This window comes from Mesoplodon bidens (assembly GCF_964165515.1).
Source record: "Mesoplodon bidens genome assembly, chromosome: 16".
Classification (NCBI taxonomy): Eukaryota; Metazoa; Chordata; class Mammalia; order Artiodactyla; family Ziphiidae; genus Mesoplodon; species Mesoplodon bidens.
In genome coordinates this window covers 60,073,268-60,087,150 of record NC_138173.1, presented here as the reverse complement: position 1 = coordinate 60,087,150, position 13,883 = coordinate 60,073,268, and the positions used below count along the sequence as shown (strand labels likewise).

Genomic DNA, 13,883 nt, shown 5'->3' with positions numbered 1-13,883 from the left:
ATTTTAATTTGGGGGAGTTTTAAAAACTACTAAATGTTCATTGTAGAAAATAAGAATAAGATATATACATAAGTAAATAATTTCACCATACTTAACATTTTGGTGTGCTAACTTCCTGTTTCTTTGTGTTAGTTTTTATGTTGTATGTACGTTTGTGTGTTTTACAAATTTGGGAAATTATGATTTTTTTCTAAATATGGTCTCACTGCACATTTTCCCAATTTACAAGATTTTTTTCCCCACAAGCATGATCTTCAATGGCTGCAGGATATGACATCAGTTTTATTCTGTAAATCTAAGTATGTCATATCTGATTTTCTTATAGAAACTCTGTCATAATTGAAGTTATATTCCTAACCAAGATGGATGTGGTACTTTTTTTTTTTTAAACTGGAAATACCAAAGGTGGTATTTGGTTAGTTACGTGACCAAACACATATTATTCATGTGGAGTTATATATCATGAATATTCTAAAGCGTATTCTAAATCAGTTAATCCAGGCAGTATGATAATGAAATAACCATTCACAACAAACTATAATGTTATTATAGTCAAAGAGTACTGATCAAACTGTTCATTTTACTAAGGGATCACTGGTTCATTTAAAACAAATTAGAAGGTGACTGAATGCCCTCATTATATTAATGGAATTAGAAAGGGCTTTTCTATAATTATTTTTAAGGAGACTTTTAGTGAAACTTAGAGCCACTTGATGCATTATTGAGTTACTGTTTTGAAATGGATTTTCCTGCCCCTTCTTTTCATTCCAAATTTCCCTCTGGCAGGAATATACATTAGACACAGGCTTTCCTTCATGCTTTATTAAAGTTGTGATCCTTCCTCACTAGTAGCCACACAATATCTGTTAACTTAAGTTAACTTATATGTGTTAATATTATGTGTTAATAAAGTTCAAGTGTAAAATAGTATATACATTAGAACTACAACTAAAATATTTGATACACCATGCAGTGCAATCCCTTGAAAGTGAGATTCCTCATTACTGATAGATTCGCTTTTATGAGAAAACAAATTTTTTTCTCCTTTTGGAGAAGGAACCTACTTAAAATATACTTTTTGTTCCACTCAAAATAGCTAAGCCAAGAATATAACCTTCCTTTGGAATGTAGTCATTGGAAATTATTCAAGATAGATCTGATGGTGAACCTGCAGAGACTTGACTGAAACAGATGTACCTGGATTGCACCATAAATAAATACACACAAAAATAGCTTGCTTTGGTTTTTGTTTCCCTAGCAATAAAACCTAACATATGTTTATAGTATAAAAATGTACATTTTTTAATTGCAACTATTACTAGCTTTTGGTTCAGCGTAAGTTCTTTACCATTTCTGTTAGAGACAAAAAGCTTCTGATAAGCTTTGAACCCAGTAGGTGATTAACAAAATTATTTTAATCTCAGTTAACAGCTACCATTGTTGGGATTTCATTTAAGTTATTTTCAATCACTTAAAAAGTTGTATTCCCTCAGGGCTAACTTCAGCATACTCTAGATTTTGTTAGGCTAGTTGTTTATTTATTTTTAAAACAATGGTAGACCAGAAGGAAAGAAACTGATATTTATGAGGAAACTATAAATATTGTTTTATAACTAAAAGCCACTTTCTCATATGAGAAACATTGCCTATACACCTCACTTCTTAAATTAGTGTGTATACTTGGTGTATTAGTAGTTTTTACATCTCATGGATATGTAAATTGTGTCAGAATATGTTATAAGGTTTTATCTTGTGTTTCTCGATGGTACAGAGTAAATGTGCATTTGCCACGGGCAAGTGGTGGTTGTAGGGTACACATTTAGAATTTGTTTCTCAAAGATAAAACAATAGCACTATCTCTTTTTCACAGTTCAGTTGCCTGAGATTGTAGCTTTCAAATGGTCAACTTATTTTAATTCTGTCAATAATTATTTCCATGCTCATTGCAGTTTTGCCGACACATTACAAAACCACAATAATCATGGAAATTATAATGCTGTCACTGTAATGGAAATTTTTCATTATGTAGGGTAAAAATAAAACAGTTCACTTGAAACTTTTAATTTTCATTTCTACAAAACTCTGTAGGAGAGCTTTTCTTAGGAAAAATTAGGTATGTAGAAAATTCCAACTTGAGTTGCTTCACATTATCCACAGAGTGATGAAACAAAATCAAAAAAGAAATATGTTTTTTACTCCTCACTCGTTAAATCAGTAATGCTTTATTTTAAGCATAACCCTCACCTTTGTAGAGAAACTTAAGTGTGGAAAGTTTCAGCATCAGTAAATGCTTGAAAACAGACGTTTATGATGCAAACCTATGTTCCTGGTCTAACTCTCTTTACAGAGTGTGCTGTTAGAAGTGTGCCTGCAAAAGAGAGAGGATAGAAAGTGAGGATGAGGATGAAAGTGAGAAGGCTTGAGGACAACCGTGATTGGCCCTGGAATTGTCTTTGCTGAAAGTAGGATTAGATTTAGGGAGTTTAATAGGTAATTCATGCAGCTCTGTAAAAGAAAACGGGTGCCAGGAACGTTAGCACCGCAGAAGGGACTTGGTGAGCGTCCTGTCCAGTCTATAGCTCTGGAAGTCAGCAAGGATTTCAGCTTTCTGCTTGCCCTTCGATATAAAAGCTACGCATCCCAAAAATATACAGATTTTCGGTTTTAGTTACATGAATGCCCAGAGAAAAATAATTTTACCTATGGCTTTATAAAATGTGCTTCAGATCAGAGACTTAGTTAAAGACGGTGGAGAAGGATTTTTTACCTTTTCAAAACCCATAAAGATCTGGGACCTGCACATCTTCAAGTTTTTCCATAATTGTGTGCTAGTCTAGTCATGTGGCATTTTCGTACAAGATTTAACTTAATTTGCTACTCTTCACAGTCAGAAGTTATTAGCTGGACTTGGGGAGAAAGCTTATGTTCCAGCTTTTCCATCATTTCAACCAGCACAGCATTGGCTTAAACCATAGACCTCAGTATTTCCAGTCCTGAATTTTGCTCATATTAAGCCTTCTAAACTATACTGTTCTTTTGGATATGAACGCATTAGGACTGGTTGTTAAAATAAAAAGCAATCTTTATATAAACAACCAAAATCAAATCATTTGCATTTCCTAGCCAATAGAGCTTATGACTTAAAAGTGGTAATTGAATGTAACAATAATTCCTATTAATTTTAATTGGAAAAAATTTTCGATTTAAACAATTTTAACAATCTTATGAGTTTATTTTTTAATTTTTATTTTATATTGGAGTATAGTTGATTTCAATGTTGTGTTAGTTTCAGGTATACAGCAAAGTGATTCAGTTATACATGTATCTATTCTTTTCAGATTCTTTTCCCATATTGGTTATTACAGAGTACTAATAAAGTTCCCTATGCTATATACAGTAGGTCCTTGTTGATTATCTATTTTATATATAGTAATGTGTATATGTTAATCCTGACCTCCTCATTTATCCCTCCCCCCGCCACCTTTACCCTTTGGCAACCATTAGTTTGTTTTCTATGTCTGTGAGTCTATTTCTGTTTTGTAAATAAGTTCATTTCTATCATTTTTTTAGATTCCACATATAAGTGATATTGTATGATATTTGTCTTTCTCTGTCTGCTTTACTTAGTATGATAATCTCTAGATCCATCCATGTTGCTGCAAATGGCATTATTTCATTCTTTTTTATGGCTGAGTAATATTCCATTGTACCTAGAAGTGAGTTTAGTTTTTAAAAAATCACTGTTGAACTTCTTCTGATCAGGCTAGTGGTACAGTGTCTGGGGAAATGAGTGTAGCAGCACCATTGCTCTGTTACCTGTATAGCTAACATCTTTAGTTCAAGGAGTATGTGATGTGACCAGATTTCCTGGAATGGTTTATTCTAAATAGTTCCATTCTTATAGTGGAAGTGACTTAAAACTCAATCAGACTGACCTTTTGTATTTCTTTCTTTTTTTTTTTTTGATATACAGTATAGTGTTGTTAACTATAGTCGCCATGCTGTACATTACATCCCCAGGACTTTTTATTTCTATTTTTTAATTTTTTAATTTTTTTTGGCCATGCCACGTGTGGGATCTTAGTTCCCCAACCAGGGACTGAACCCGTGCTCCCTGCCTTGGAAGTGCAGAGTCTTAACCACTGGACCGCCAGGGAAGTCCCTGAGAATTCAATTCTGATTAATGTAATGTTGATGTACATAGACTAGCAACTTTTTAAGAACCTAAATACAATGACATTTACTTAGTTACTAAAGATAGTTAATCTTTTTTTTTAAATATTTATTTATTTATTTGGTTGCTCCAGGTCTTAGTTGCGGCAGGCGGGCTCCTTAGTTATGGCATGCAAACTCTTAGTTGCGGTATGCATGTGGGATCTAGTTATCTGACCAGGGATTGAAGCTGGGCCTCCTGCATTAGGAGCACGGAGTCTTATCCACTGCACCACCAGGGAAGTCCAAGTTAATCTTTCTTTCATGATAGATGCTAAAGGAATTTTAGTACCCAGCCTCTGTTGATGTTATCATAATTTACAATTAGTTACTGTTGTATCAGAAAAGCATAAAGCTGCCTGTTAATAAAGTCCTCTGGTGGGTAAAGAGCCAGAAGGATACTATATATCTATTGGAATCATGTCTAGCTAATGAGGAAGTGTGTTACCTTCTGTTAGGCACAGCACAGCTTTAGAAACTTCCTACTGAAAGCGCTTCTTTTGCTTCTTCAGCATCTTCAAATAGTCGCGCCCTCCGTCTTAATGAACAGCTCTGTCGGAGGTCTGAGGTGAACCCTTGCTTGTCAGTGTGTGGTCCATGGACCAGCATTGCATCACATGGGAGTTTGTTAGAAATGCAGAATCATGAGACCCTCTACAGACTAACTGAATCAAAATCTGCATTTTTACAAGAGCCCAAGCAATTTGTATGCCCACTGAAGTTTGAGACCCACTCAGCTAAATAGCCCTCCACTCCCCTCCCCTTTCTTATATTATCTTGAATTGCCTTCTTTTAGTGGGATTAAGCAATACAAATGTGTTGTAAGTGTACCTGCTTTCATTTGTGTAGGTGGAGAGAGAAATAGAACCAAATTTAGTGTAAAAACCTCACTTTTCCCCACAGGGGTACCTCCTGTAGCCATGTAATATGTTTGATTGTCTCGCACATGAGTTGATATTTCTAGCTCTGCGAACATCTAGTGTATCTAGTCTCTTGGCTATGATACTGTTTCCCCCCACTTAGAAGCAAATTAACCATCTGCAAAAGATTCCAAAAGCAGAAAGGATGAGTCTGCAAACAAAGTGGCATTTTCAAGGTGGTCACTATAATTACAAGTATCTTACAAGCCTCCACTACATGCAAGATACTGTGCTAATTGCTGGTAGTATAAGATCAATTATATTGGGACTGTGCCTTCAAAGGATAGGAGTTGTGTAGAATAAAATGGTGCTTGCAAACACTGGAGTCAGAAGGTCTGCACTAGATCACTACCATCCACTTCCTAGCTGTGTATCCTTAGACAAGTTACTCAGCCCCTCTGAGCATCAGTTTTGTCAACTGTAAAATGGGGTTGATAACAGTGTCTCTCTCACTATATAGTCAGGAGGGTAAAATGAGATAGTGCCTGTGAGGTAGTTAGTGTATTTCATGGCATCTGATAAGCACACAGCACTGTTATTTACATACATAACAACATTTGTTCACTTACTTAGGGCAAATGTAATTTGAGAAACACTGTAATAGAAGTATGCATGAAGTTCTCTGGTGATCTCAGGGAAAAGAGCCGTGCCTAAGTTAGAAAAGGAAGAGCTGTGTAGGGTTTCCCAGAACATGTGATCTGGGGGCTGGATTTTGAAGGATTAGTCAAGTCCACCAGGCAGAAAAGAGATAGGAGATACTCCAAGTGCAGAAAATATCAAGTACCCAAGTCCAGCGGTCTGAAAGTTTCTATCTGGGCAATAGCAAGTAGTATAATGGGACCAGAACGGACAGGGTGTGGAAAGAATGCCTCAGAAAGGTTAACTGGGACCATGTCCTGGAGGGTTATGTGTTGAACTCTGTGCTTGAATTTGACAAAGCAGTGGAGAGCTAGTGAAAGTTCTTCCACTATGTGGAAGTGGGATAAGAAAGAATCTATGTTAGAGACTCTCAGATGTCTTTCCCTTTGCCCCATTTCTCCTAAACTCCAAATCCTACTTTCTAGCTGCCTGCCATGGCCAGGTTTCATCATATTCAAAACAAAATCCTTCCCTTCAGAATCTGTTCTCCTGCCTGTATACCCTCTCCAGAACAAATAGATAGCATTGCCATTTCCTGAGTTCTTCAAGCTGAAAATTAATAGTCATCCTTGAAGTGTCATTTTCCAGTAGCTCCTTCCTCTGTCATGCCCCTGGTCTCTTCCCTCTTCCCCTCCCTGCCCTGGTCAAGTTAATTTTCTGCTTCTTGAATCCTGAGCCCATCCTTTCTTCTTACCCATCACTGCCCCAGCCCTAACAGAGCCCTCATCTTAACCCTCCTCACTTCCTCCAAAATGTCTTGAAACAAAATTGGGCTTTATTAGCCCCCGATTGCCTTCAGGTCACTGTCAACATGTTTTACGTGACAGATTATACCCTTCATACATGTTTCCTATTTTACTTGTAAATTCCACTAAAGGGTACTTTCGTCGTCTCATTGTTAATAAATTAACTTTTGGTTTGGAAACAACCAGACTGTGACTAAGCACATTTAATTTTATTGAGTGGAATTGCAGAGACTTCTTGTTAGGACTACTTGTTAGAAATCTTAGAAGATTTCTTTCCAATGGCATTACCGCCACCCTTTTGTAATTATATGAACCAGCTGGACGGGAGAATAAATTGTTTCTTAAAATGCACTGGTGTCTCTTGACTAGGAACTTTGATTGTATTGAGTCACATACCCAAGATTAAAAGGGTGCACTTTGGAGCCCCTTCCAGCTATTGTATCAAACTGTCATTTCCCAGACTTTGGATTCAGTTTTTACATTTGAAAAGAGATTTCAGAGACTGTGACAAAATGCTGCAGTTTCTCTTCTTGTTGTTACAGAATGACTATATGGTGAAGCATATTTGGTTAGTTTCCACATCAGTGCCTGTGTTCCTCAGAGTTAAATAATAATTTTAAATTGTAATGTAGTTCATTTACTTAGTTACCAGACTGTTGGTCTTCCTATCTGGGCTATCTGGTCTCTTTGTCTTTTTTTTTTTTTTTTTTTTTTTAAATTTAAATGTAGAAAGGGATGAGATAAGTTGTTTCAGGGCAAACAGAGTTCACCTGTTTCCTTTTTTAAAGGAATTCAAACTGTTGAATATTTTTACAGCTGTTTCAAAAATATCTATTTAGTTTACTAATCACTAAATTCCTTCTGAAAATTCCGTAGGAGCTCAATACCTACAATTACACTACTCTGTAAAAGATAACAGGACACTAACAGTTTTCGCATTTCATAATTTCCTATTCCTCATTTTCTCCATTGTTAAAATTTAACATTTCTCTGAAAATGTTCTTTCTTTTAATTTACTACTGGAAGGAACTTTCAGGTGTGATCAATCCTATAAATATATAAACAAAGAAGAGACTATATGTATATAGTAAATTAAAAGACCATATAGGTATATAATAAATGTGTGTGTAATTAAAATATCAAAGGGCTGGTGTTTATACATGTATTTTGTATGCTACTGTAATGAAAATTAAATTTAGCATATGATAAAATAATACAAATAGCGAAACTGCTCATTCAGAATTTGCCATTATTAGACAAGTCCATATCTTTATATATAATCCTTTCTATTAAAAGGGCTTTTGGGAAATTGAATTCAAGCTTTTAAGTCACTACATACATTCATTCATAGGCACACGGGGGCCTATATTTATACTCTGCAAAGAACTTGGGAACTGTCACTTAACTGTTCTACTTTGTGATGATTTGGCCTTAATGTTTTTCACCAAAAATTTAGATATAATATTTGTAGATATTTCTTTTTTTGTTTGTTTGTTTTTGTTTGGGTTTTTTTTGCGGTATGTGGGCCTCTCACTGTTGTGGCCTCTCCCGTTGCGGAGCACAGGCTCCGGACACGCAGGCTCAGCGGCCATGCCTCACGGGCCCACCCGTTCCGCGGCATGTGGGATCTTCCCGGACTGGGGCACAAACGTGTGTCCCTTGCATCGGCAGGTGGACTCTCAACCACTGCGCCACCAGGGAAGCCCAGTAGATATTTCTTGATGAACAGTTACTTTCATTTTGAATTGGAAAATAATCTTCTTGCATCATGCGGGAGAAAATGAAACTGATTTGTGAAAAAATAAATGTTTATTTTTGTCTTTCAGACCTGAAGATTATCGGCTGTAGGAGAAAGAAAATTTCAGAAAATAACAGTGCGGTGACTGAAACTTCTTCCTGATGAGTTTCTCCTTCCTACAGGGCAAGGTGAAACAATTGCTGCCTTTTGACAAGAAACCTGTTATGGGTGCTGAAAGTTTGTGGGGAAAGTTCAGGAAGGGATATTCCTTCAATAGGAAATTGCAATAAAATACATTATTTTATAGAATTGTTTTATTATGTAATCTGATTTGAATGTTATAATGATAAGAATAAAACTGCTTAATTGGTTAACTATTCAATTTCTCACTTAATGAAAAAAATCAAACCCTAGGTAGCACTGCAGTTAAAATTGCCAAGTGCCCATTCATGCAGATTTCCTCACGTTCCAGCTCCCTGTTTTTGACACCTGGGAAAACAAGGCCCACCTTCACTTTTCTTTTCAGTGACTGTTTTATCTAACCTCGCATCATCTGAGTTCATCCCTCCAGCTCAGTAGGGTAAGGTTTGTCCTGAGGTATTTTCAAACTGCTTCACTTTTTCCTATGTCCCATAGAGCCTCTTGGTTTCCATGACACCAAAATAACAAAGTAATGCCTATCTGCTCCCTAGAAATCTCACTGCCCCACCTGTGACGCTGTTTGCAGACCCCCGCACTGTGTGTCCATATCTCTCCTGTTGGCTCCTGTTCACCTCTGTGCTGGGCACTGAGGTTGGGCCACTGGGATCAATGGGTCCAGCAAAATCTCCTCCCTGGGAATTAAAATGCTGAGACACTGCATTTGGGCATTTTTATGGTCGTTTTCTTCTCTTGCCCTAGCCAATCAAGGAGTGTCTCTGACCCCTTCTCCCGTTCATGCAGCAAACATGTACTAAGTGCCTGCTATATGCCAGGTGTTGGGGAAACAGAAATCACACATGTCTTCCCCCAACACCTCCATGCCCCACCAAAGAGCAGAGTGTCTATTGCAGGGCAGAAAGGAGCTGTAGATAGATTTGTAAGTAAGTGCACCTGGGTGTCAGAGGCGCTGATAAAACTACGTATGAGCTGTGATATTAGTACATTTAGGGGAAAACAGTATAAACATTAAATATAAAGTATTGATAGTAAGCACCTGCTAATATGCCAAACACAACTGCTTTATATAAATTAAAATTCATTTAATCCCTGTATCACCCTATAATGTACATAATGTTACCTCCCCATTTAAAAGTGGGCACGCTGAGGCAGCAATAAGTAACTTGGCCAAGGTCACAGAACTGCTAAGTGGCAAAATCAGGTTTGGATCCAGGCAGTCTGCCTCAGAAGTCCATGGACTTAGCCGCCACTAGATGAGAAAAAGTGAGTATTTATGTATCACAAATTCTGTACTAAAGCAAGCATTACCTGGTACAGGTCAACAGCTACCATTCAAGGAAGTGGCAGTTACAGTTTAAACTATTGGACCAAAAAGAAGCTCCATCCCTTTTGATGTGGTGGGTGTGAGCCAGTGTGAAATAAGCCCCCAGCTCCCAGTGCAGCAGCTTTAGTAGGGAGGAATTTTTGTCTGGTATATCCCAAGCACCTAGAACAATGCCTGGCACATATTTCTTGACTGAGAAGGGCTCACTGAAGGAAGCCCTTGTTTCTAACACAGCTGCAGGATTTGAAAAAGTGAGATCATAGCGACATGCTTTATAATAATATTGAGCCCAGTCATCATACCGTCAGCCCTCCACATCCATGGATGCAGAACCCACGGATTCAGGGGGCCTATTGTATCACACCATTGTATGGATGGGACTTGAGCATCCTTGGATTTTGGTATCTGCAGGGAGTCCTGGGAACTATTTCCCCATACATACACTATATTGAATATTCAGGAAAAATATTGAGACTGATCACCATAAACCTCATTCTCACTTGCTGTGTGAGAGTCCTTTTGTAGGGGGAGGGGTTGCCTGAGCTACAGACCCACGAAGACCTAAACGGGCTCTATTGTTGGACTGAACTGCCCCTCCTGCTGCTGGGAGTTAACTCCATTTTGCATTCGGAGAGAACCAGAGCAAAGAGGCTTTTGCACCAAGTGGCCTTGAGAAGCAGAAGCTATCAGACTTCCCAATCCTGCCCATTTGCCATTGCTTGAGAGTTTAACAGCCAGACCGGTGCGTTTCCTAGGAGAACACAACACAGGTAGCCAAATAAAAATTAAAACTCGCTGTATGGGACCCAGGAACTTGAGTCAGGGAAGACAAGCTGAACCACTAGAATTGTGGTTCCAATTAAAGTAGAATGAACAGAAGAAACAAAAGAGAACTTTAAAAAATACGAATATTTACAGAAAAAGAAGGAAACCCTAGTTATTCCAACATCACATGGGAAGGAAAAGAAAGCTGATATGTGTGTGTGTGTGTGTGTATATATATATATATATATATATATACTGTTGTGATGTGTGCCTGTAATGTGCAAATTAGTGCAGATAAGGAATCAAGTCACTAAAACCAAAATTATTTGTCCATATGCAGTTTTTCACCAGGTGCTATGTGTTATGCTATTAACACCAGGTAAATGTGAAAAACACCATCCAGTTGAGCATAATGACCTGTGAAAGAATAATACACAACACCTTGTCTCTCCATTTTACCTACACGCATTGCCTGCTGTGTCTCCTCAGTAAAACATAAGTGTCCTGATTCTAATAGCAAAGGAAAAGCCTTAAGTATTGTGGAGTTTTGAAACATAGAAAATGTGATTTTGCAGTATCCGGCGGGGGGGCGTGGGGCATAAAGTAATCACATTAATGAACACAGAAACAACACTTTAAAAAAAAAGAGCTTAATCTTAACCTCCCAATAATCACCTGCTTTCTGGGGCACTGAAAACTGAAAAGCACTCATTTGCAGTCGGTAAGGATAACTGCAAACCTCCTGCAGCAGGAGAGCATTTTGTGTCACCTGATCCCATTTGGGTTCCCACAAATAGCTTCCTTTTGAGGGGGGTCAATTAACAAAACAATAAAAGAACTATTGTTTCTTTAAAACAGCAACCCAATATTTTCTCTCCTGAAGGAGAGATAAAAAAGACATATTCAGGCCAATGAGGAATAAGAGGAACCAAACAGGCTCAGCTGGGGAGGGTGCCACCTGGGGCTCCCTGGATCCAACTCACCATACGCAGAGTTTGGGGTAGAGAAGGGTGGGCCTTTCTCTGACGCTTTAGCCCCCTCTCAAGTTTCTGAATTGCCATTTTCCAGGTCCCCTTTTTGTCTTAAGCCCATTCACAGGAACGAAAAGCAACAATAAGCCACAGCCATCTACCTCTGGTTTCCTGTTCGATTTGAAAAAATATAATCTTCCTCCCAGCTATTCTCCATGGTTCGAAAACCACAACTCTTTGCTATCAGCACCTCTGCCGAGCAAATTCCATGTCTTGTCAAAATATCATACTATATTTAATATGTTTCCTTATTAGGAACTTGTGATATTTAAAACTGTGATAGTTTTCTTGTATCACTTACAAGACGGTATAAGGTTTGAGCTTTTCTGCCTCAACTCCATTTTTCCCATAAACCCATAATCCATCACACAGGGATTATTTTTTAGGAATGCATATGCCACATTATAGGACAGACAAGTGTACTCACTGTAAATCCTGGTTTAGCTCATTCTTCCATCAGGCGGACTCTTCATCCACGGTCCTACGAGGTCACGCTCAACCCCAGCAGAAGTCACCACCTAGGATATGCTGTACAAGAGCCTGGTGCCGTCCCTTTATCATGCCTGGGTTGGAGTAGGGCCCACCTACTAGTGACGTCATTGCCACAGCCTGCCCTCATCTCCAGGCCTGGGGAATCCCCGGGGTTCCATTAGGACCTAGCAGGTGGGCCAAGATAGAGCTAAGTTCTAAAGCAGGTCTTTAAAGCCATCCTTTACCCAGAATGCAATACTTTCTTTTCTCATCCTACTTCCTACTCTAAATTTACAAAGCAAATACTAAGAACTATGGGCACTGAGGTTGATAAATAATGTCTTTGTTCAGATAAACTGGGCCACAAGCTGGCCCAGAGGCTAGGGTCGTAGTGATGAAGCAATGCTGCCATCTTTAAAAGTGACTGAAGAGCAGAATTTTGTTTTACTTGTCAGGTTTAACCTAAACGAAGGAAGTTTTTTTTAAAAAATGCATGTAAATTGCAGTTATCAGATTCTTACTAGAGTCCTTTCCTCTCCTTTCTTGCTAATTCCCTCGTTGCCAGACCCAGGCACAGTCACTATGCCAGTGCCCCATCTTTTTTCTATGCTGCATGATTTGTTTTCCTACCTTCTCCTGGAAAAGGGGTTTAGTACCACAGTCGGCCAAGAACAACATTAAATGTCCAGGTGTCTCCTGGCTGAAAATTCTCCCATAGACCGGTAGCAAGTTCTGAGTCTGCAAAGCCTAAAAGCCCCAGGAGGGATTTTGCTGCCTATCTCTACAATGCTGTTTGAATTGGATAGAACCCTATTTAAGAAGGTATGATCTTTCCAAGACAGACATTAAGACTCCATATCAACTTAAATATAGGTTCTTGCAGAGAAAGAGCCTCTCTCCCTCCCCCCACCCCTCTGTCTCTTCCCAAAAGCTTAAAATAAGAGGTTTGAGTAGTTTTGCAGCATCACTACTGCTCAGGGCTTCACCTTAGATGAATGTTAACCTGAGATCAGCTACCAATAAAACAGCCAGTCACTCCACCTGAGGCCAACTTTTATTAGGCTGGCTGCCAGAAAGGTTTAGGATACCTTTTCCACATGAAGATGGCATAAACAGGACCACTGAAGGAGACACACATTTTTGCCAGTGCCATTTGGTCCATGAGAAGCTCTTTGATTTTCAACAAAGTCTTTATTTCAAGTGTTGACTTTGCTTTCACTGCCTTCACTTTTCAATTCCAAAGTTAATACCTATTAAAGTCTTGCAAACAGTGGCTGCCAGAAGAGCATCTGTTGCTCATGGCACACCTGTGCTTTATCTGTTGGGGTTATGGAGCTCCAACTTGTCAACCTGTATTAAACCATTGAAAATCAACACTTTAAAATGATGATGCCAAAAATAAATAAATAAATAAATAAATAAATAAATAAATAAATAAATAAATAAATAAATAAATAAAATGATGATGCCATCTGGCATCTTCTTTACCAATCATGAAACTAAAAAGGGTTTTTATTTTACTTTTTTTGAATTTTATTTATTTTTTATACGGCAGGTTCCTATTAGTTATCTATTTTATACATATTAGGGTTTTTAATATTTAGAGGAAATTCTGAGCATAAAGCCTATCCTTCTTTTACTTTTTGGCAAATTCACAAAGTCCAAATAAAATATTTTTATAAGTTGTTAGAAAAATATTATCAGTTACTTTATTATTATGCACTGTTACTGGCACGGTGGATATGCAGAGCCAATAAATCATGGAGAAATATGCATAAGTGTGTCCTTCGGAAAATCTAACCTAGAAGTCTAAACCGTGGAAGCAGTGATTAATTAGCCAGCTCTCTAGTCTATACTTACAAGGAATCAGCTGCTCCG

The 13,883-nt window shown here is 38.1% G+C and overlaps 1 protein-coding gene across 2 annotated transcripts in view; it reads left to right on the top strand.

Annotated features, from left to right (window-relative positions):
• The window catches only part of MRPL13 (mitochondrial ribosomal protein L13), a 37,785-nt gene extending 29,153 nt beyond the window's left edge, over positions 1–8,632 (top strand). For both annotated transcript variants that reach the window (XM_081258581.1, XM_081258580.1), the window contains one exon: positions 8,344–8,632. In XM_081258581.1, the coding sequence (XP_081114707.1) occupies positions 8,344–8,365 (22 nt within the window). In that variant the 3' untranslated portion in view covers positions 8,366–8,632. The remainder of the gene's footprint in view (positions 1–8,343) is intronic.
• Positions 8,633–13,883: the final 5,251 nt, after the last annotated feature.